General features: G+C 54.9%; 1 protein-coding gene and 1 pseudogene across 2 annotated transcripts in view; both read left to right on the top strand.

Moving 5' to 3' along the window:
• Positions 1–22,582, top strand: part of LOC308418039 (transmembrane protein 11, mitochondrial-like) — a 444,261-nt pseudogene that overhangs the window by 244,124 nt on the left and 177,555 nt on the right. The gene's annotated exons all lie outside the window — the stretch shown is intronic.
• On the top strand, positions 12,229–18,867 carry NUDT14 (nudix hydrolase 14). The gene is made up of 5 exons (XM_080935137.1): positions 12,229–12,351; positions 14,932–14,975; positions 15,400–15,464; positions 15,651–15,888; positions 18,583–18,867. The coding sequence occupies exons 1-5, from the start codon at positions 12,271–12,273 to the stop codon at positions 18,821–18,823; spliced, it is 669 nt and encodes a 222-aa protein (XP_080791263.1). The 5' UTR covers positions 12,229–12,270; the 3' UTR covers positions 18,824–18,867.

The raw sequence follows: 22,582 nt of genomic DNA, 5'->3' as shown, positions 1-22,582 counted from the left end.
GCCCTATTCACAGGACTCAGCCACTCTACAAAAAGTGCTCTTGCCTCTTAAAAGACACCGAGGTATCAAGTCAGCTTTAGGTACAATGGTTGGGGTCTCCATTCAGTGGAGAGTAAACTCTTCAGATAAGGGGCTAAGCCCTCTACATGTTCCTGAACTCTACCTAGTAAGGTGGGCCACGTTTCCCTGGTGGTCAGAACCTGTGTCTATACCCTGAGCTACATGCCTGAAGGGCTAACTAGTCCCTAGTGTGCCTGGGCTGGGGCAGGTTGGCAAATGGGGCCAGGGTCCAGGCTGCACTTGGCATCTGAGGCCTGCCCAGGCCTTCAAAGTGGCCATGGGCAATGCTAATGGGCAGACTTTATGGTTTTCCTGTTGGGAGAGGAACCTAGCTCAGGGGAGCTATTGTCCCCAAACAATGGGCCTGGCTAAAACCCATGACGGCAGTGGCCCCAAACTGGTGAGAGCCAACCCATCTCAACCATCACCCACTTTGAAAATACTCAACCTGACCTTGGATCCAGCCTGTTCTGAGCCTCATTCTACCATACTCTTATTCCTGCTGGCCCTGGCCGGGGAGGAGCAAAGAGAAACTTCCAAGTATCTCCAAGGGCTTTACTGCAAGGGCTTTACCTTGTGTCCCAGCCCGGTTTGAAGGCAGCAGAGCGGAGAGGGTGTCACTGGACCCTGGTCAGCAAAGCTGAGCTCCCAGGCTAGCTCTGCTCTTTAGGTCCATCAGCACACACACAGGCTTCAGTAACAAGTGAAACAGAAAAGCTGAGGTCCATCCCATTCCATAACCAGCTAAGAGGCTAGACTGGCTGCTCATCACCTGAGGCCCTGATCCCCTCCATCTCCCACTAGCCTAGTCCCTCCAACCACAAAAATAACAAGTCTTTCTCAGTCGTCCATGAGTTATTCACAGAGCAGACACTGGCGATGCCTTAGGGTGAATCCGATAGCCAGCCCTCTCCTCCAGGCTGCCTGTGAGGGAGATTAGCACATGAAGTATCCCGACACAAAAAATCTAGCCAGCAAACTGGTGGCACACGTCTGTGGTCCCAGCACAGTGCTAGAAGCAGAGGCAGAAGGCCAGCCTAGGCTATAGAGTGAGACAGAACCAGAGCAGAAATGGAGCTCTGCAGAGGCTGGTAGGGGAGAAGTGAGGCCATGTTAGCCAGGCAGGCAGCACCTGGGCACCAGCATGCCGACCTTCCTCTGGGAATAACAGGAGTGTACCATACGCATACTCAGTGCCCACAGAGGTCAGAAGAGGGTATCAGACCCCTGGGACAAGAGTTGCAGGTCACTGAATCACCACGTATGTTCAGGGGAGGAGTGAACCTAGGTCCTTTGTAAGAGCAACAAGTTCTCTCAGCCTTGAGCCATCTCTCCAGCCTGTTGCCATGATTTTAAAATGCTGAGCAAACCAACCTTGGAGGGAAGAACAAGGTTCTTTTGGCTTACATGTCCTGATCACAGTCCACCATTGAGGGAAGTTGGCAGGAACCGTGGAGGACCACTGCTTGCTCAGCTTGCTTCCTTTGTGGGCTGCACCCTCCCACATCAAAAGTCAAGAAGATGCCCTGTAGACATGCCCACAGGCCGTACCTGTGGAGGCAACTCCTCAGTTGACACTGCTTTCTTCCTAGGTGAGTAGTTGTGTCAGGTTAGCAACCAAGCATCACACCTCCTCTCTGGCTCAGCAGGCAGAGGCAGGAAGAGCTGAGGGCTGGACTGCAGCTCTTACAAACAAGGGACTTTATGGTGAACACAAGTCCTGTGCAGAGGAGAGAGACATTTCTTTCCCCTGTAGGCAAAAGCCCATCCAAACATCCTGTCTTTCCCCAACTTTGTCACCAGCCTTCTGGATGAAGGGGCCGAGGGCCTCTCTCTCCTCCCCAATCCCAGTTCCCATTTTACAATCTTTACAATCCTGAGCTGCTGTGAGCAAAAGGGACACGAGTGAAGGGGAGGATCAGTTTTGCCAGGGGCAGCATACCTCGGTACTGCAAACAGTGCACTAAGGCTCAGAGACAAGCCCGCAGAATGGGAGTGAGTGTGAAAGGTGGAAAGGGGAGAGACTTCCTGAGGCCCCAGAGTAGGAGTTACACTAGGACATCTTCCTAGAGCCATGCTAAAACAGCTCAAAAGTCTTACCCAGAAGAGTCTCCACATTCTTGGGACTCGGGTAGCAATGGAAAGCATGAGAGGGTAAGGCTGATGGGGGTGTAGGGGTGTGGGCAGGACCCCATGACAAGGGATGGCAAGGGTCTGTGTGGGCAGGAGTTACAGAGTGGGATGGACCAGCAGAGGCAAGTTCATGGCCCAGAAGCAGAGGTGTACACTGCTGTGAGGGCCTTGGAGAAGCCAGTCTGTTGTGAGACTTAATGTCAGGCACAACTGCTGTGAAGGTAGGTAGGAGGACATGGGGGCAAGGCGTCCTTATGCTGGGCAATGGGTGAGTCACCACTGACCCGACGTCCTGGCGCCAAGGTGGGGGAGCAGGCCACTTTTATGGCAGGAAGCCATGAAGGCTGATAAAGGCCAGGGTTGGAAGCCAAGGGCTTCCCACTTCCTGCAGACTGAGTGGTAGGGCCAGGAGACCTGTGGGCATCTGCTTTTGCAGATCCAGGTGTCTGCAGTCTGGCTATACCTTTGGACAGTGTGACAAGAGGAACTAGTGGGTGCAGTGTGTTTCAGACAGCTGCCAGAAGGGTCCATGCTGGGCTGTGTTGAAGTGGTTAATGCTGGGCCAAGGAGGCAACAAAGAATGTAGCAGGTGTATCCAACTAGCCAGGCTACATTAGGATGCACAGGTACGCAGGAGATGGGGCACTCCCAGGAAGGGCACAGTAACCCAGTCTTTGGTGTGATTCCAGATGATGCCTACTGAGCCCCACCGGAAGTGCTGTCTATGCTAGCCTCAGCTGCCCCCTGAGTGTGGCCCTAGCATCCTCACTCAGCACTCTGCCATGCTTTGGCCACAACCACCCGGCCTGCATACTGACAAAGCCCGATCCTTGCATCACCAGGGACATATCCAGCACTGTCTTCCAGGCACCATATCTTAAGTCACTTTTACCCAGCTCCTGGGACCCCTGGCAGGTGCTCACCACATGGGCATGCTCGGAGCTGGCCTTCTCCCAGGGCTGCCAACATAATGGCTTCAAACAGATGGGCTGAGTGTCTCATCAGGCCCCTAGCACTCCAGCACCCATGTGCCATTCCTGTGTGTTGTCCTTTCCCTAGCACTGGCTCTTCCTTGACCCCAGTCACTGCTGCATCTTTGCATCTGGTGGTCAGGACACCTTCCTTGCTCCCTTCCACTAGAGCTGAACTAGAGCCCTCTCAGGTCTCAGCAGACTCTGAGGGTCTCTATGTCTCCACCAACTGCACATCCTGCTCTCCGGGGGTTTTGTTTGTTTTGAGGGGTAAAGCAGCCAGGGGGGGGCAACTTGTTAGAGGAGGGGCTGCTTGTTTGTGAAGGGGAAGCAGGAAATGCTGTGGACTGGGCAGTGCCAAGGGAAGCAGCCCCCTTCTCTGTCCCATCTGCCTGGGGTCTGCCAAGACTGAAAATTAGCCATCTTATTCTACCCAGGAATGGAGGTTTGTCTCAGTTTCCCCTGATTTATAGCCTTTGCCCCTACAGCTGCCATCTCTGTCCCTCCCCCATGGCTCTGTTAATTCTGGGACAGCTGAGATCTTCCTGACAACAACAGATGCCTGCCACGTATACTAATCACAGCTCTGGACATTCAGAGCCACCCCAGGTTAGGGTGGAGATGTGGGGCCTTGGAAAAACGCAGTTTCAACCGCACCTCCCCTCTGGGGTTAGCTCCAGTGTGAGCTGTCCAGGCCTCCGAAGCAGAAGGCCCAAGGAAGTGAGTTTTCCAGATATGGTCCCAGAGGGTTCACAGCATCTATCTTGGATAGTCCTTGATGTCACCAGGAGCAGGAATCCGGCCTGGCTTCTGATGGCCCTGCTTTCGCGTTAAGGGTAAAAGATGGCAAGGAAAGGAAGTGTCTGTCTGGAGCTGATGCTGTTCCATCATGGCTCCTCAGCCTTTGAGGAAAACCAAGATGATACTGCCTGCCACGTAGGCACCCATACCACCCAAAACAATGCGAGAGAAGTGCAGCCCTGGAAAGACGTTTCCTAGCATCAACACTGATGACGTCTGAGGCTTTGGGAGAAAAAAATTTCAAAGCATCACACCAGCTATTAAGAGCCACACGGGAGCCAGGGGTTGGTCAGCGGTAATGGACAGCACCGAAGGAGTCGCTCACTAGCGGCCCTAGGGGTGGAGCCAGCAAAAACTGCGAGCTGTGCCGGGGTTTGGGCGGGGCGGCTCCTCCGCGCGCTCCCGAGATTGGTCCGAAAGCGGGCGCGCCGACTCCCCATTGGTCCCCAGCCACCCACGCGCAGGTCTCCGTGAGCCATGGTATTCCCGCCGCACCGCGCTTCTGTGGGCTATCGTGGAAGCGCATGGTGGGAAGGGACGCGTGCACGGTTCCATGTCGTACTGGGCCCGGCGCGCAGGCTCTTATCAGCGCGGGCATCTGGCGGCCTGTCCCCGCACGAGCGCCCCAGCCCAATTCAATGGCCATTGTCCGCCGGCCCCTTTGTTCAGGAGGCGGCCACTTCCTGCAGGACCGAGAAGGGGGCGGGCGGCAGGAAACCGAAATGCGGAGGCCAGCCTTGCCTGGGGTCCTGTCTTGGGGGCTCGGCTCTGTCCGCAGCCTGTTGGGTGGATAGGAGAGCCGGAATGTCTCCTTGAGAAGCGGTAGTGGGGGCTGGGTTCGTTAGATCAGAGCCTATAGGGCTGGGGGAGGGGCCGAGGAAGGTCCCCAGACTGGGGTGTCCCTTCCAAGTCTGCTGCCTCCTTGCTCTTCCAGGGCACAGGGTCAGCGGATCAGAGAAGTTCAGAACCGCTGTTTCGGATGGAACTCAGATATCCGGGTGTGGAAACTCCACTTCCATTGCCTTCCCTGCAGGAAGAATCTGCTGGGACCCAACTAGAAAAAGGACTGTAGCGTGGACTCTGAGTCCTGTCGCTCCTTCTCCTGGGTCTTGTGGGTATCCTTAGGCTAACTTGGTGCTGCCTGTCAGACAGACATTTCTGTTGAGGGCCCACACCTGGACAATGAAATGAGTCAGGTGGAAGAAAAGGCATCTGCTCTCTGGTCCACAGTCACTGTGGTCCTTACTCAGCTGCCCATGACCATCTAGTATAAAGCAAGACAGTTCTTGCCCTCCCCTCTAAGCATTTCTCTTCCAGACCTCAATCCCCAATCAGAAATCCGGATCTCCTCTATACAAGGAGTTGACGCAACAACGGGCTGAGGCAGTGGGCAGAGCCCTACTGTCCAGAAAGCCAAAATCTCTGTGCTCGTCCTGGATTCTTCTGGACACCAGGATATCACAAAACGACAGCATGTAGCTGGGGGTGGCAGGTTTCCCAGGGATGAGAAGAGACTCCTTACTCACCTCAGCGCAGAGGGGCTGAGGACGTTCAAGGGGAGCTGTTGGGCATCCAATCAGATCCTGCCCATACCCAACCGGATCCTTACCCTTTGGGCTTGTCTGTCTCTGAGTCTGTAGCCTTAACATGAAGTTTGTGCTGAGAGAAAGCATGGGCAAACACTATCCACACAGAACAGTGTCTAGTGGTCCTTCACAAACAGCTGGTACTCTCAAACGCCTGGACCCTCTAGGGGTGGAAGCCCTACCTTACTGATGATGCCTGTAGATCAAGCATGGAAACTTTTGATGTGAGCAGCTGGAGGTCACAAGGTCTGAGAGGGGTTGCGGCGTGGGGGGCGGGTTGGAGGGGGATTAGAGAGAGCCCTACCCAAGCCAGAGACCTTGTTACTGAGAGGAGAGGCAGCATGACTTAGGATCACAGTCAGCCCAGAAAAGATTGGAGCCATTCATTCTGAGTACTAAGGTGCCCCTAGGAGAAGGGCAAGAATCGGAAGGAAAGGGAGAGCTAAGGCGAGGTTTTCGAGAACCCGGGAGATCAGTGATCAAGTGGGACTGGCCAGGCAGGGGAACAGGCCTGGCAGGGCAGCCTGATGGGCTGGGGACTGAGCCATAGCTCGTGGTCTGCCAGGAGGCGAGCCATGCTGTGTCTTCTCAGTTCTGGTCTGAGAAGACTCCCCTGTATCACCCCAAACTAGAGTAGCTGTGAGCTCTCCTGAAGTTGCACACGCTGTTCCAGAAAACCATCTTGGGGTTATAGAGGCTTCACCCAATCCTTCATGAAGTCTTAATTGGCTGCCGATGCTCACCCTTCTTGTGTCAAGGGGTGCCCACACCCCTAGAGCCCTATTTCTTCTCTTCCATGCAGACCACAGCCAGTCCTCATCCCAGGGCCCTGTCCAAAGAACAGTGGCCTTATCAGAACCAGGAGCCACAGAGTCACTGGCCCCTCTCCCTAGACCACCTCTCACCCAGCGATTGGCACTTGAATCTAGGCTTCCACTAGGAAGCCCCTGTGTCATCTGCTAGCCTGGCCGATTCATGGTGCTGGGATGGGAGTCAAAGCCCAAGATGGCAGGGGCTACAGGGAAAAATGAACCCTTGCTTTGCCTAGGAGCTGGGGGCGGGGAGGGGCTCTGAGGCCATCTCTTTCTGGGAGGTCTCAGTATGAGTCACCCCTTCAGTCCCAGGCACAAATGCAGGAAACTGCCATTCTATGGAACTATTTTCTCTCACAGAGGGAAAGCCCGTCACACACAGGCATTGTTCATAGCCAGTGCTTTCCGGGTGGGCTCCTGCAGAAACCAGCAGGCTAGCGCTCTGGGCTGAACTGCTTCCCTTTGAGACCCAGGGGCGCCTCGAGGTTAAGAATGTGGGGCCTTGGTCCAGCCACTAGTTTGAGGTAACAGGAACATATCCACAGGGAGGGTACCCTGTGGAATAGGGGCTAGATCACCTGGGTCATTTTGCTGCCTGCACACAGGAGCGGAGCTCAAGAACGAAGAAGCAGGAGCCATTCCCCATGCTATGCAGTTTGTCCAGTGGCTACCTGCTGCAGGCAGCCTTGCAGACCCCAGGCCTCAGTTCACTTTGGCTCTGAGTCTGCCCAGGCTCTGTAGCAAGGGGTAACCCTGTAATGGCTGTGGGACGGAGAGGGGCAGAGTAGCGTCGTCTGGCCCTGGGGTGCTCACCTGTGACTGAGATACTTCGAGACTGCAGAAGACTCAAGGCCTCATGGAAGGTTGGGGGATGCTGGCGCCCCCTATCAACACCCATGGAGCACTGCAGAATAGAAGTAACTAGTGAGCCAGGTGGGCTGGGCCCTTGCCCCAGCACCTCTACTCCAGAGTGTCTGGGCATCCCAGCAGGACCCCCGTTTTCACCTCTCTGAGCTCTACCCTCCAAGATTCATCCGAAGCCCAGATCCCAGCCACCTGTCTACAATATCCATACCACCTAGAGACTCTCTGAAGCTGGCCAGGGAGAAGCTGGACCTGCTTCAGCTGCAGGTGAAAGGTATCAGCAGCACAACCAGGTCATGTTCATTTTCACCAGCACACAGACTTGGCTTGGCCTAACTCGTGTGGGCAATATGTGCACATCCATGTCCTCTCAGACCCCTCTGGTGTCACCAGACTTCCTCAGGCAGAACAGCTTTGCCGAGTGCAGGTGAGAACTGTCCATAGCCGGATAACATGCAGAGAGACCTGGGGCTCCTGGTTCCAGAGTCCACAACACAGCTGTCTCCTGGAGACCCAGAGTCTACTGTGACATGTGAGAAGATCAGCTCACAGAAACAGGTGGCCAGCTGGAGGGATCCCGGCCCTAGTGCCAAAAGCAGGACCATGTGTCCCTCGTACTGGAGAAGCCTCAGAGGGACCCTGGGGCAGCAGCATGGGTTAGAAGACTAGACATTTTGGGAAAGATTCACCAAGAGAGGTGGCGTTAAGGAGTGACCCAGAGCTGGGCACTTGCCCCAAGAGAGCACACTAGGAGGGATGAGAGCAACTACAATGCCCTGGGGGTGTGACGGCACGGCCTCAGCAGCCTCATACCTCTTGGGAGTGGAGGAGACAGATGAAGTTGCACAGCCAACGTGTCCGGGGTCCTCCTGCAAGTGCTGCTCAGTCCCTTCCCCGCTACCTTGCTCCTAGGTCTCCCTGGGATGCCCCCACCCGCCATCTTCTGCCTGACCTCTGACAAAATCCACCCTGTCACACAATAGCCACTCTCACATCTTCACAGCCTCTCTATGACAGCGAAGTACCAAGTCAGCGGTCACCATCTTAAGTGTTTCAGAACGATTCTTCTTAATCGAGAAATACATGCCGCAGCAAAGTTAAAAGCAGTGCTTTATGCACGCAATAAAAAAAAAAAAAGATTTATTAATTTATGTATGTGAGTACACTGTCACTGTCTTCAGACACACCAGAAGAGGGCATCGGATCCCATTACAGATGGCTGTGAGCCACCATGTAGTTGCTGGGAATTGAACTCTGGACCTCTGGAAGGGCAGTCAGTGCTCTTAACCACTGAGCCATCTCTCCAGCCACTGTAAACTCTTTTAAGTGTATACTTCAGTGGAATTAAGCTCAGTGTCATCACATTTACTTCCAGAACACCGTCATCATCCCAAACTAAAATACTGTCCCAATCTGTGACTTCCCAACCACCTCCCACAGGCAGCTCTTCCATTCTGTCTCCTGCATCTACCAATCTGACTACTCCAGGGACCTCCCGAGGATGGGAGAGCGTGGCTCTGTTGCCTGGCCTATCCCATCATCCTCATCTGTGGCACTGCCTGGTTCATCCCAGTAAGGCCTAGGAATGGACTAGTGCACAGAGCGCTCTTCTGTCTACTCAGTCATCCACATCCTAACGCACGAAAGTCTACGTTTTCATGAAGTCCAATATGCCCGTTTTTCTTCTGGTTGTCACCGACAACGTTAAATGTCCTGAATTTCTGTCCTTCCCCGCCGCCTGCCCCCCACCCTGGTTTTCAACTTTGGCTCTTTTGTCCCAGCCTCTGCTCCATTTGAATTAATTTTGTGTTTGGTGCCTGGTAAGACTCCAGCTCCATTCTTTTGCTGTAGACACCCATGTCCCTTGAGATGCCTCGCAGTCAGAAGAGGCCAGAGCCCCGGGCTCCACCCATAGCAGAATGCCACAGCCTGCTTTTGCCCTGCTGGCTTCCTTCCAGATGTTTGGGCCAGAAAACCTGTGCGATATCCTGATTCCATGTCCTTCACTCCTGACTCGAAGAAGCTTGTCGCTGATCTTCATAAAGCCTGTCTGAGGGCGCTCACGCATGCCCGAGACATGCTCAGGATGACTGAGGCCAAGGCTGGTAGGAAGGGATCTATTCTGTTGAAAACCAGTGGGTAAAGTGGTCCTACACTCGTGTGGGTACCTGAATTCAGATCCCTGCACCCGCACACAAGCCAGAGTGCACATCTATAATCTCAGCAGTTTTCAGGGTGGGAGGGAAGATAAAGAAGGTCAATAGGACATAGCAGGACACCGACAACTATGAGGACATGCATGCTCATACACACAGGTATGTGTGTGATGGTGGCGGTGGGCTGGTGCCACACAGCCTGCGGGGAGTCAGAAGACAACTCTCGTAGAGTCACGTCTTCCTGCTTTTATGTGGGTCCGAAGATTGTCCCCAGGCTTGCGTCATTAAACGGCATACACCTTCATCTGATCTGCGCCCAGTGTGGTGGTTCAGAACTGTAATCCTAGCACTTGAGAGGCTGGTGATGGGTTAGGAGAAAAGACTGAGAGAAGACCGAGAGAAGAGGAGGTCGGGTGGGTGACATTTTTTTTGTAAAAAAAAAAAAAAAAAAATTAAATGCAGAGGAAGACAGCCCTGCAGCCTTCACCAGCCTTAGCCCTGCCTACCGGCTGGGGTCGGCACTGCTTCACCCTTTCCCCTTCTGGAAGTCATTTTGACTTTGGCCTTGCAGCCCCAGTTTCTTGGCAACCCAAGCTCAGCCACCCCCAAGCAAACACACAAGCTCTTGGAAGGTCCAGCCAATGCTGTACTCAGGCCTTAGTCCAGCACAAGGGAGGCCAACAGGAGTGAGTGAAGCCCATAAAGGCTTCAGTGACCTACAGGTGTCTGGAAGTAGTCCCTGGAGACAGACAGCAAAGCAACCTGCTGGCGCTGGAGGAAGCTGATCCAAGGTGATCACCTTTGTCCACGCACACCGCACACCGTGCGGGGCGGGGCTGTTTCCTCACAGATGCATCTGCTCTGCCGCAGCTGACACAGGAGGATAGGGGCAGGGCCTCTGTCAGTCTACAAAAAAAAAAAAAAAAAAAGTAAGAGGTCCTTGTGTTCATAGTTACCTGGTCTCCTGGACTTGACTCAGTCCTTCCAGCCACTGAGTCTTGGGATCCTCATGTTGTACAGAATCCTTAAGTTTCTAGACCTACAGGCTCCCTGCCACCCCACTAGAAACACACAGAGCCTTGGCAGAACCCAGCATCCATCTAGAGCCATCCAGACCCTGAGATCATCCAGACCCAAGAGCATCTCCCATCCCTGAGCCAGCAGAGGATAGACCATCTGTGCTATACAACTTCCTGGGTACAGGGCTTGTCATACTGAGTGCCTGCTTTGTGTTCACGGGGGGCCTAAGGAGGCAGAGAGAACATTGTAGATGTGGCTGCTTGAGGAACGTGAGGTGAGGGTGGCCCCCAGATGTGATCATACTGTCCTGAGAGGATGGAGGCAGAGGCCAGAGGCCCGCAGCTGAGTGTTCAGCAGGCAGGGAACCAGCAACGTTGGTTTTGAAGGTAGGGAGTAGACCATAGACCAGAGTGGGTGTTCCTAGGGTCTGAGGGGCAAGTCTGGAGACACCTGAGCCCCAGCCAGGGACATGGTGTTGGGACCCCAGCATCCTGAGCTGACTATAGAAGTATGTCTTGCTGACAGCCAGCAGACGTAACGACATAACCCTGACTTGTGTCTCACGCTCTCTGTGTGTTCAATGAGGTCTTTGGAACTCCGGGAAGCGGCTTGCCCAACACACAGGTGGCTTCTCTTGTACTGGGCACCGGCATCTGGTGCCTTCCCATCCCACCCCCTTTGGCAAACCCTTCTCCATCCAGGCTCCTACACTGCTCCCATGGTCGCCCTGACCACCCAACTCACAGCACCACTCTGGGCCCTGGCCAAAGCCCCTTGGACAGATATGTCCCTTACTCCTGCACACAGGTAGCCCTGTGATGTGACTCTGGCCACCTCAGCTTCTATTAACATCCAAATGTGACTTTCCCCCACAGTGCTCTGTGGAGTTGTGGGGGCTTCCTGTTCTCCTAGGCAGGCCCAGTTATCGCAGGTAGCCCCCAGTCAGTGACACTAGGCCCTTTAACCTCTACCTTTGCCTAAACTACTAGTTATGTCAGTGAGAACTCTGTGTGTGACTGGACCCTACTGCCCACACGTACTCTAGGGAGAAAGGGTCTACTAGGAGGTCTCAGAAATAGAGGAAGACAACTTTGAGGGCTTTGGCTGCAGGGACTAAAGGAGCTCTTGGTTGGTAGTCACTCTGACCTCCAGGACACTAGGTGGCCAGGCCAAAGCTGCAAAGTACAGTACTTTAGGAGGTGTGTGTGTGTGTGTGTGTGTGTGTGTGTGGTCTTTAAGAATGACTCTGTGAACCATGTGTCTGTCTGTCCCTTGAATCTGGAGTGGCCTGGGACTTTGGATGCATCTGCATTGACATTGTCATGGAGCAAGTCTGAGGTCCTGACCAGCTGGCGTACATGTGTGCAGTGTGGTAAGGAGCAACATGGCCTCTGTGAAGACAGGAAGTCACACTTTCTCTCAGACAGGGTCAGGTCAGCCTCTCCGTAGGTGGGGCCCTTCCTTCACCAGCCTTTTCTCTTCAGATCCGTTCTGAGAGAAGTCTTCCTATTGTCCTCTTCTGTACCTCCAGTGGTAGTCCTGGCTCCCCAGGAAGGGGGTGGGGTTGTTACTAACCCCGACAAGCAGACAACCGTTAGGCTCACTTACCCCAGTGAGCCCCTGATTTCTACTCATTGGAGGCTTCATATACCACGAAGCCCTCCTCCACCCTACACAGTTCGCGTCCCCTTTATGCTGGCTGGGGGACTTGTCTGAAAGCTCCTCCCTCGCGAGCAGCACTCCGCAGGTGCTACCTGGGCTCTGTGGCCCGCCCTCTGGCCCGCCCCGCGCGTGAACTGGGCATGCCCAGAAGTGCGTAGACGCGCCCGCCTGCTTCGGTCCGCGGAAGACACTGCTCCGCGCCACCATGGAGCGGATCGAGGGGGTGGCCGTGGGTCCCTGTGCCAATTCGCCCTACCTGCGGCCTCTCAAGCTGCACTACCGCCAGGTGATCCGCCCCGCTCGCGTGTCTCCGCGCGCGCCCCCAAGCCCCCGCGTTGAGGGCCCGGCCCCGCCCCCGACCTCACGCCTCCGTTCTGAGCGGATTCTGGGAGCTTGAGCTCCGCCCTCCTGCAGTCCCGACCTCCGGTCAGTCAATCCGGAATGGCCAGGGAAGGGCATGCGAGGAGAATCTCTCCTCCAAGGAAGATTTGATCGGCCCTCCATTTCTGATCGCCCATCGATACTTTTATGCAGTTAGACCCGTTGATTACTCTGGGTATCAGGGCAGGAAGAACTCTTGGGAAACCTCACATTTACAGATACCCTTCTTTGCGCCTTCCTTCTAGAACCTCCTTCTAGAACCTCCTTCAAGCATTAACAGAAAGTATGCTGTCATGACGAAGGCCTCCTATGCTCAGCCTTTCGCAGCTCCGAAGTGTCTCCCAGAACGACAGGGCCAAACATAGTTATCTCACATGGCACCGTGGAGCACATAGTAGGCACACAGAAAACTTTTGTTGAACCTACTTGCTGCTGCTTCTCTTTCCTCTTACCCTGTGGTCTTCTCTCCCTACCCTGCCTGGCCCCGTTTAGTAGGCCCCTGGCGTATTGCCCGTTTCCATTCTCTGTGCGGTCTGATCCACACTGTTTCCCTGACCTGATCAATGGAGCCCTGACTGGGTTTCAGCTTAGATCAAACCACCCAGGGCTTGGCGTTTGCCCAGGTCTCCCACTCACCAAGTTACATCCGTTCCTCTCTCCAGCGTTGTGGTCCCCAGCCTGAAAATCCCCTTGGCTCTGCTGTGTTTGCTGTGTGGAGTCCACCCTACCCCCCTAGGATAGGGAATTCTCCCAGGATGAATGTAGTACAGGCTTGGGGGAGCAGTTGGGTTCAGTTGAGACAAGGGGGTCACGTTCCTTTTCCCTTTCACTGGCTGGTGACATGGGGTGCCCACTGTGGCTCTTTCATACCCAGGACCTGGGGTTCTGGTGGGCAATGGATGGGCCAGGCTAGCTCACGCTCCCTCACTTCCTGGGAAGTACTGCGGGGTGGCTTTGCAGCCTTGGCTGGCAGCCCACCAGCACATTTCCGCTGATGGCATTAGTAACCAGAGCTCGGGTGAGCAGGCAGAGGCCCGCCATAGTCATAGCTGAGGGGGTCAGGCAGCATTTCCTCAGGAGCTGAGGGATTCTGGGCTGGGCTGTTTGCCGTGGGTAGGGATCTGCAGCCTTTAACTGACCGAAAGCAACAATGGCTCTCTACAGCATGTGTCCACGGCTGCGTTCTACTGTCTCTTCCTTCCAAGGCTAAGATCAGCTTCTCTGGCCCTTCCCACAGCTCTAAAAGTGTTTGACCCTGAGTCAAGAGGGTCCTTGGAAGTCACCTGGGGTGATACCTGAAGGAAGGCTGTGGGGGTGGGCAAGGCAGGCTCGCTGCAGCCTGGGCAGGAAGCCTTCTTTGGAGCCTGCCTGGGAGGCTGGATATCGGGCAGGCCTGGGCTCGCCTCTTGAGGTGGTGCTTCACCGACCTCATGGGCAGCCTGACCTGCCCATGACATTGACTCTCCTCCCCCTGGAAACCAGGCTGCTGCTACCCTTCTGGGATAGTTCTCCCTGCAGGTTCAGGTCTGTCTTTCTGATTTCGGACCTCTACCTGTGAGACTCTCCCCTCAACAGCAGTACCCTTCTCTACCTGTAGACCAACCCCAGGAAGTCCTGTGGCTGTCTTCAACAGTCTCCTCTTTGTCGCCTGGCAACACACTGTCTCTGGGACCCAGGCCCTGATTGGACGCCTTTTTATGCAGATTGGATGGAGCCCCAGCGTCTGTGGTGGGCTGGGTAGGGCTCATGAGTGACCTAGAGGTAGACTAAGCAGGTGTGGGTAGGTCCAGCCCCACCAGCCGAGACCCTTCAGGGATGAATGTCTCTGCTGGCTCCAGCCCCCAGAGACAGCCTGTCTTTCCATGGCATTTTGGTGACAGAGATGATGGGAGCTCCCTCACCTCGTATACAAAGCACTGTCGGCATCCTTTCTGGCTGCCCGCCTTATCTGTTTCTTGAGTGCTACTCTACAGGCAGGGACAATGGGATGTGTAAGAGGCAGCAGGAGCCTGAGACAGGGCGGGGCAAGTGTTTACCATCCATCTGACGCGCACAGATTCACACCTGCGGCATAAGCTGTCCAGTGGCCCACAGGAGCTTCGGCAATGAATACGTGACTTCTGCTCTGCCCACCTGGAATTCTCCCTGGCCTGCCTCAGGGTCTCACATCTGCTCTTCCTGTATCCTCTGAGCTCCTTCCAACACTTGGTGGCGGCACTGGTCTCTGTAGTCCTTTTTCTTACGAAACGCCTTTCCTGCCCTTTGCCCAGGTTTTCTGCCTCACCCTTCCCAGAACATCAGGCTGTCCTGATGTTCTCCTGGGCCATCTCCTTCTCCACCTGCTACAGGCCCCCTTTCCTGAAGGCGTAAGCATGTAGCAGGTCTCCCTGCTGGAATCTGCTACACTGGGTCTGTCTGGCCCGGGCACCCCCATCTCTTGCTGGCATCTAGTCACCCTTCCTGATTGCCACCCTGTCTCTTTCAGGACGGTGTCCAGAAGTCCTGGGACTTTATGAAGACACATGACAGGTGAGAGGGGCAGGGCTGGCCACTGGGGAACTCCCCAGTTTCTGCTCTTCTTGGTGTCTTCAAACACCTCCCACTCCACCCAGCCTCTGGTTCTCATGTCCCCGAGGCCTGGTGGCTAAGTCAGGTAGTAGCTGGGGATACGGGGTCCTTGGTGGCAGGCTGCTGGTTAGATCTACTGGTCAGGATCCAGAACTTGGGGGCGTGACAGTTGGGAAACTGGCCAGCAGGGGCCTCCACTTTCCCAGCTGCCCAATATGTTGTCTCCCCTGCCCCAGTCCTGTGAGCTGGAACATAACAGGTTAAGGCCCTAGCCTGACTGTGTGGTCTTCCCATCTGACCAAGGTCAAGGAAAGAGAGAAGGATGGGAACCAGGGCTCTGGGAAGAGGGGGCTGTGTCTTTACTGAGTTCTGTCACCCCGTGCAGTGTGACCATCCTCATGTTCAACTCTTCTCAGAGAAGCCTGGTGCTGGTGAAGCAGTTCCGGCCAGGTGAGACCAGCTGGGAGGACAGGAATCGGGGGCGGGGACTTGTGTGCTTTCAGGCCCCTATTCCTGAGGGTCTGCATGCGGATGCATTGGTGGCTGCAGGGGAAACTGAGGTCCAGCAAGAGATGCCTGGCCCAGAGTAGATAGCTCTGAGGTGACCACCCTGTGGCTGTGCCCCTCCCATACCAGCTGTATATGCAGGAGAAGTAGAGCGTCACTTCCCAGGGTCCCTGACAGCTGTGGACCAGGACCAGCCCCAAGAGCTTGAGCACGCATTGCCTGGCTCAGCCGGAGTGATGGTGGAACTCTGCGCCGGTATTGTGGATCAGCCTGAGCTCTCGCTGGAAGAAGTGGCCTGCAAGGAAGCGTGGGAAGAGTGTGGCTATCGCCTGGTCCCCACGGATCTGCGCAGAATTGCCACATACATGTAAGGAGGCTTGGTAGGGTGGAATGCCATCGAGTGTGGTCCAAGGGATAAGAGCGCCCGCCAGGGAACAGATGAGAACCCTGTCCCTGAGGGGGAACAGACATGCGACTGGAAGACCCATGGTGGACCGTGCCTCAGCTTCTAGGCTGGGCCAGACCTGGGGCCCTTGGGCTGGTTCTGGAGCATGCTAACCCTGTGCCCCTACCCTGCAGTCCCAGCCATGTGGGGTTGGGCTCCGGGTGGCAGCTGCTGTCGACAGATGCCCCACTTCCTGTGGGATTAAGCACCGGGCGCTGGGGGTGGGGTGAGTCATAGCTCTGTTCTCAGCCGGTGGCTCAGGAATGAGGGAAGGACAAGTCCTGAGGAGGAGAAGGAGGAGGGACTAACCCTACTGAAGCCCAGGTGCCAGCCACTCCAGCCTCCCTCAGGCAGCCAACCAGGGCTATCTTCCTCAAATGGGAAGCCTCAGGATGTTGTCTGGATTCCTGACCCCTGCTGAGGTCTTAGGGCAGAAAGAAGGTCTTATGGTGCCGTCACACCCCCCCAAAGGCTGTGTACTTCTGAACACCTCCAAGAAGGACCAGCATCCCTGACACTTCTCTCCTGGCACACCCCAAACAGCGAGGGCCCTCCTGCCTTCATCCCTGCAGACCCCACCCTGTGGTCCAAGCTGTGATTGGACCATATCGGATCCAGTGTTCCTTATCTTCTGAAGGGCTGGCCTGTGCCCCGTGCTGTGTTGTCCATGTGGACAGCCAGTGATGCCTGAATCCTCCAACTTCCAACATGGCAGTGTTGAGGGCAGGGGCTAGAATCTAAGGAGCCTGACTCTGATAGGAGTTTGGCCTGTGTGTGGAATAGACAGGGACAGAGGGCAGGAGGTGTGTGTGTGTGTGTGTGTGTGTGTGTGTGTGTGTGTGTGTGTGTTTATATCTGTGTATGTGTCTATGTGTCTCTGTGTGTCCCTGTGTGTGTATGTCACTGTGTGTATGTGTGTCTGTGTCTCTGTGTATGTATGTTTGTGTGTGTGTCGGTATGTATCTGTGTGTGTGTCTCTGTGTGTGTTTATGTGTGTGTCTGTGTGTGTATGTGTCTGTGTATGTGTGTCTGTATGTGTATGTGTCTGTGTGTCTCTGTGAATGTGTGTGTGTGTGTGTGTGTGTGTCTGTGTGTCTGTGTTTGTGTGTGTCTGTGTGTCTGTGTTGATGTCCTGGCAGACATTTGAGAGGTTTCATAGGCAGGGCCTCTGGCTGTGTCTTGACTGAAGAAGGTACTAAAGAGCTGGTGAGTGTTCCGGACATTGAACATCCCATTCACATTTATACTGTGAAGAGGAGGGTATGGCTGTGAAGAAGCATGACCGAGGGTAAGGCTGAATGATGTCAGATGAACAGGCCAGAGCCCGCCCATCCACTTACTGGTTCCCTGCCTAAGACCCCAGAGGAAAGCCAGTCTACTTGATAGTCATAGATGGTTAGGCCAGGGAAGCCCAGGACCTTCCTTTGTTACCTTGTAATGGAAATGAGATTAGAACCAGCCTAGGCTGGAGGCGGCCTCTAGCCTGACCAGACCACAGGCAGGAGCTGTCTCCCTTATAAGCTAGGAAATCGGAGGCTGGAGGCTACACAGACTGGCTGATTTCAATCACAGGTACCGCCATGACTACTAGAAAAACGAGTTATCAGGTAGCGTCTGTGGGGACAAAGAGGTAGCTGAGCATGGCCAGTCTGGGGTGGGGTGGGGGACTTCCTCTTGGGGGTTGGAAGGCTTTGAGTATTTCCAGCTTGTTCCTGCCTCCATGAGTTGTCCTGCTGCAAGATTCCCTATGTCCACCACCACATCCAGTCTGTGGCTCCCCAGCCAATCAGAAAACCCTGATATGGATGGGACTATGGAAGTCAGAGGCCCTGGTTGGGTACAGCAGGGGTCATATGCCCAACAGATTCTAATACCACTTGCTTATGACATCATGGCTTCTGTACATGCGCAGTCTGTGTCCAAGGTGCCTGATGCTCCACTCAGGGTCCCATAAGCTATCTTCAGAGATGCCTGCCACATCCACAGTCCATCCAGGTGCAAAAGTAGCCGATGCCTGTGGCTATGGGGTAGAGGCTGTTTCCTGACTGACTGGGAACCACTTTCAGATTTTAGTGATACCTGCAGGTCCTTGCTATATGTCTTCTTACAACACAGCAGCTTGCCTGGTCTCTGTGCTAGCCGAGTGTCAGACCTCCTCAGACTTTGAGCACAAAGCTGTCTTGTGAGCTCACCTGAGTAGGCCAGGCCTCTCCATGTATCTCCCTCAGGAAGAATTCAGTCAGGTAGACAAACAGGCCCTGGGTCCATGATATGTGTAAAGTACCTCTGACATTTTTGTGTTTCCTCTAAATGTCAGATGTCATTTTTCATCTCGACAGTTTGATGGCTGAGCCACCTCTCCATCCCGGTTACCAAATTCATCTTAAAAAGTGATTTTACCTATACCTCTGCCACGTGACAGCAGGCATATACAACATGCACGAGGTTCGCCCACTGTGGGGGCAGATTACATGGACATACCCACCGGGAGTGGTATTCCGGAAAGGTGAAGCTACACGGAGTTCTGACCACCAGAAAGCCAGAGAGGGATGCATGGAGGCAGGGTGTCTGGCAGGGTCACCATGGTGTCTCAGCATTCCCTGTCCTATCTGACAGGTCGGGAGTAGGATTGACTGGCTCCAGGCAGACCATGTTCTACGCGGAGGTGACAGATGCCCAGCGAGGTGGGCCTGGTGGAGGCCTGGCTGAGGAAGGAGAGCTCATCGAAGTGGTCCATCTGAATTTGGACGACGCCCAGGCCTTTGCAGACAACCCTGACATTCCCAAGACTCTCGGTGTTATCTTTGCCATCTCCTGGTTCTTTAGCCAGGTGGTTCCCCATTTGAGCCTCCAGTGAGACTCTAGGGCTGGACAGGCCTATCCCATCCACCCATCCTCCTTCCCCGCACACACAATAAAGTGTGTAGAATTTCTACTTATGTCTGCTGGCTTTGAGCACTGTGACCTGGGGTGAGGAACAGTGCCTTGGAGAGGTAGGAGGTCTCTATAGAAACCTCTTCTGATGGTGCAGGTAGATGTCAGTGTGCTGTACAAGCCTGGGGTAAGGTCAGGCAGCATAGCCAGTTCATGAAGGGACCAGGCTAGGTCTTCAGCCTTGGATGGAGCCACCATTCCCATGCATAACCTGTACTGTGTCCGTGGGGATAGAGACAGACTGGCCTTAGTTGAGTGGAAGCGGGCACAGTACTGCCCATTCCAGAGAGTGTGTTCCCTGAGATAGGCAGGAACAGGGTCCTTACCATGCCTGGGCTGGTCTAGAACCACAGTCCCAGTGCCCAGGAACTCAGATCTGGTGATGCTCTGGATCTGTTGTCTCTAGTACCCTCTCCATGTCTTCTGGGCCATAGGAAGTTGGGAGGGGACCTCCCTTGGCCTGCAGGACATGAGTAATGTCTGTAGGCTGGGTCATCACGGGGATCCAGGACAGCCATCTAGGTGTGGGCAGCCTGGTTCTTGCACAGAACTGCATTAGGAGTGTGACAGCTCACAGTGCTGCTGGCCTAAGGTTCGATGTCCTGAGGGTGGGGCTACATGCACAGCTTAGTGCCATTCTACAGGTCCCCAGAGAGCACTCTGTCCCACCTAGCCAGCTGTGTGAGCCACAGGCACATATTTGGGAGCCGTCTATGAAAGGTGCTGGGGTAACGTCTGAGGGACTCTGTTGGCCAGTCTGTCTTAGGATAAGGTCAGGCTTCAGAACGGTGGCCCAGCCTCAAGCCATCCAGGCAATGAGGCATCCTGGAGGGGTATTCCCTCCCCACGCCCATCAGCCAGTACAGTGGAGCTCAGCTACTGAGCATGTCCTAGGGCACTGTGTCCCAGCAGACCCTTGGATGAGAGCAGGAGCTGAAGTGATGGAGTCCTGATTGTAGGCGCGGAGAGGAGGGCATCCTGAGGTGGAATGGGTGCTCTCTCTCTTCTTATATAGTCCCCTGCCCTGCCCTGCAAGATGAGGGACACCGGCTTCACCCCCCTCCCTGTGCCCCAGGTGGGTGTGACATTGAGGCACCACCCTGAGGAGGCTGTGACATGTGGACTGTTCACCACCTGTATGCAAATGTTAGCAGCTTTAGGTGGGGCCCAGTCAGACAAGCGACACAGCATTTTAGTGAAGGGTCCTTAGGAGTGTACTGTGTGTCCAGGAGCTGAACACAGAGGGGAGGGGGGCATGGTGACCCAGCTTTCACCCTGATGTTTCCGGGACAGGGAGCTACCCAGCCCCTACCATCTATGCCCTTCCCTGACTTCCCTGCCCAACGCCCACCATCGGAATCCTGTGGCTTTCAGGGTTGTCCTTGGGTGCTTGCTGTCAGAGGGGCTTCTAGTGGGCACTGAGTTGGGGGGGGGGGCTCTGGCGGCTTGAAGGATGGTTTAGGAGTCGGGGCACCTGGGTTTGGGCAGAGTCCAGTCCCTCACTCAGATCTGCAGTCAGAAGGGCAGGTCAGCAGGCACCACTCCTGGGCCTAATGGAGCTGGCATCGATTTCCCGGCTTGGGGTGGGGGGGCTGTAACCGGAAACTCCCCTCCCTGGACGCTATATTTAGCATCACAGGACATGGGCGGAAGCATAGCTCACTCCAGAGCTCAGCCAGCTCCGTCCAAATCCTGGGCTGCTTCATCCTTTAGCCTGGTCCCAAGGCCCCTCTGTGCCCACCCAGCTCAAGTTAAGCACCCATTCAGAAAAGGCCCAGACTCTCTAGTGCTAGGGGTCCTAGAGAGAGCCACCCAGGAAGTGATACAGGCCTTCCTAAAAGACTGAACATCTGACCCCACAGGGTCAGGTTAGGGATCTTGAGCCCCCAAGTACACTGGGAGCAGCGTGAACAAGGTTTGGAGGGCTGCAGAACTCGGCCGGGAGGGGATTTCATAGGCAGGTCCCTCTCAATGCCAGTGGTCACCTTTCACACCTTGGGCATTTCCTGGTCACCATTGGGCAAGGTTGTGGCTCCCAGAAGACAGGAGGAGGAGGTCATTGCTGCTGTGGGGATGACACCTGGACATGGCAGGTGTGGCTCAGATATTGAATATTCTGCCCTAATATTCACCAGCTGTTCTGGCCAAGGGGACCCAGGTCTCACTGTCAGTGCCTGGATAGACAGGAGAGGATGACTATATCTCCCCGCTTTCCAAGGTATGCTGGTGGCATAACCGCCTTGAGCGGGTGTATAAGGTGATTCCTGTGTCTTAGCCAGATGGAAGAATCCTTCCCCGGGCCACTGCACCCACAGCTCTGAGCTCAGGGGGAGGAGCAGGTAAGCTGAGTCAGGCAGCCACACAGAAGCCCTTTTCTGCACACCACGGTTCTGCCTGCTGGCCTGTCCTCCCACAACTGGCTGACAGCAGGAAACAGAGAGGTACACAGGGAGGGGCTGCAGCTTCATGCTAAACTCCCTCTTCTTAGCCCCTGCACCGTTAGTCACCGTCCTGACTATGCCCATGCCTCTCAACGGCACCATGGCATCACCCCGACTCCTCCATGCCACAGCCAGGGACCTTGTGAAAATGTAACTCACCACCCGCTCTGGTTGGGCTATCTTGTCCTCACAAGCCCTTGTCGGGTTCTCTCGGCCCCAGAACTTGGGCGTGTTGCTCCTTCTCCTCACCTTGCTGGCCCTACCTCACCGGGTTTAGACTCTCATGCTTGGCTGCTCCACAGCATGTCTAGGCTATCAGCCATCCTTAGACAGAGGCCCCTGCAGGGAGGGCCCTGGCTGCCTAGTTCACAGCTTGACTGAACATAGGCAAGCTGGAAGCTAAGGCTCTCTCCTCTGTGGCCCCCGGTCTCCAGGCAAGAGGGAAGGTGAAGCTGAATTTGCTAAGGGAATGTCTCTTGAAGGATGCTAACAACAGGAAGACTCTAAATATGCCTGTTTGGTATGGGGAAGGGGGGGACTCTGTGTGTAGCCCGGCCTGGCTTGTGTCTGCCCCATCACCTACCCTACCTGCCTATGGGGCTCCTTGGGCTCAGGTTGGAGCGGGAGCACTCTGAGCAGACAGAGCTAGGAACGCTGCAAGTATGGGGGATACTTCCCCACCCTCCCAGGCCTCCTGCTTCTGTGGGAGGCCATTACACGGTGGTAGGGCAGGCAAACTGGATTAAGGCTTTTCCATGGCTTGGTTGGCTGTATAGGCAGGCTGCCTGGCACTGCTCAGGAGAATGGGTAGTACCGCTGACCCTCTTCACTTCTAAAGTGCCTCTGGTTCACCAGTATCAGAACTCCAGGGAGACTAGGGAGAGGAGCCTTAAGGGATGTGACAACCCAGCTATTGTGGGGTTTTTGAAGGGCAGAGTAATGTATCACCAATCACCGAGGCTAACCACAGACATTGAAAAGGGCCCTGCTGAGTGGAAGAGAGGCAGCTTGTAGACAAAGAATCCTCGGTATTGACATGTGGAAGAGGAAATGATCACCTAGGGACAGGGTCAAGAAATGGTAGTGGAGGGTTGGGACACAGAGGTTCTGTGACCTAGACTTCCAGACTGTTGGAAAGTCCTCTTTGGGTAACTCTCTTGACGAGGACCACTATCCTTTATGCTGTTTTATTTCCCCTAAATGTGGACCTCTGGCCGGCACGTTCCTTGAAGATGAGAGAG

Source organism: Micromys minutus, assembly GCF_963924665.1.
Source record: "Micromys minutus genome assembly, chromosome: 1".
Classification (NCBI taxonomy): Eukaryota; Metazoa; Chordata; class Mammalia; order Rodentia; family Muridae; genus Micromys; species Micromys minutus.
This window is presented reverse-complemented; position numbering and strand designations above follow the sequence as displayed.

What these genes read in the sequence shown, in the direction of transcription:
- NUDT14 (XM_080935137.1), top strand. Translation starts at nt 12,271, where the DNA reads ATGGAGCGGATCGAGGGGGTGGCCGTGGGTCCCTGTGCCAATTCGCCC. An exon ending in TCAAGCTGCACTACCGCCAG is followed by an intron (nt 12,352 to 14,931) that starts GTGATCCGCCCC and finishes TGTCTCTTTCAG; the next exon opens with GACGGTGTCCAGAAGTCCTG. An exon ending in CGCAGAATTGCCACATACAT is followed by an intron (nt 15,889 to 18,582) that starts GTAAGGAGGCTT and finishes CCTATCTGACAG; the next exon opens with GTCGGGAGTAGGATTGACTG.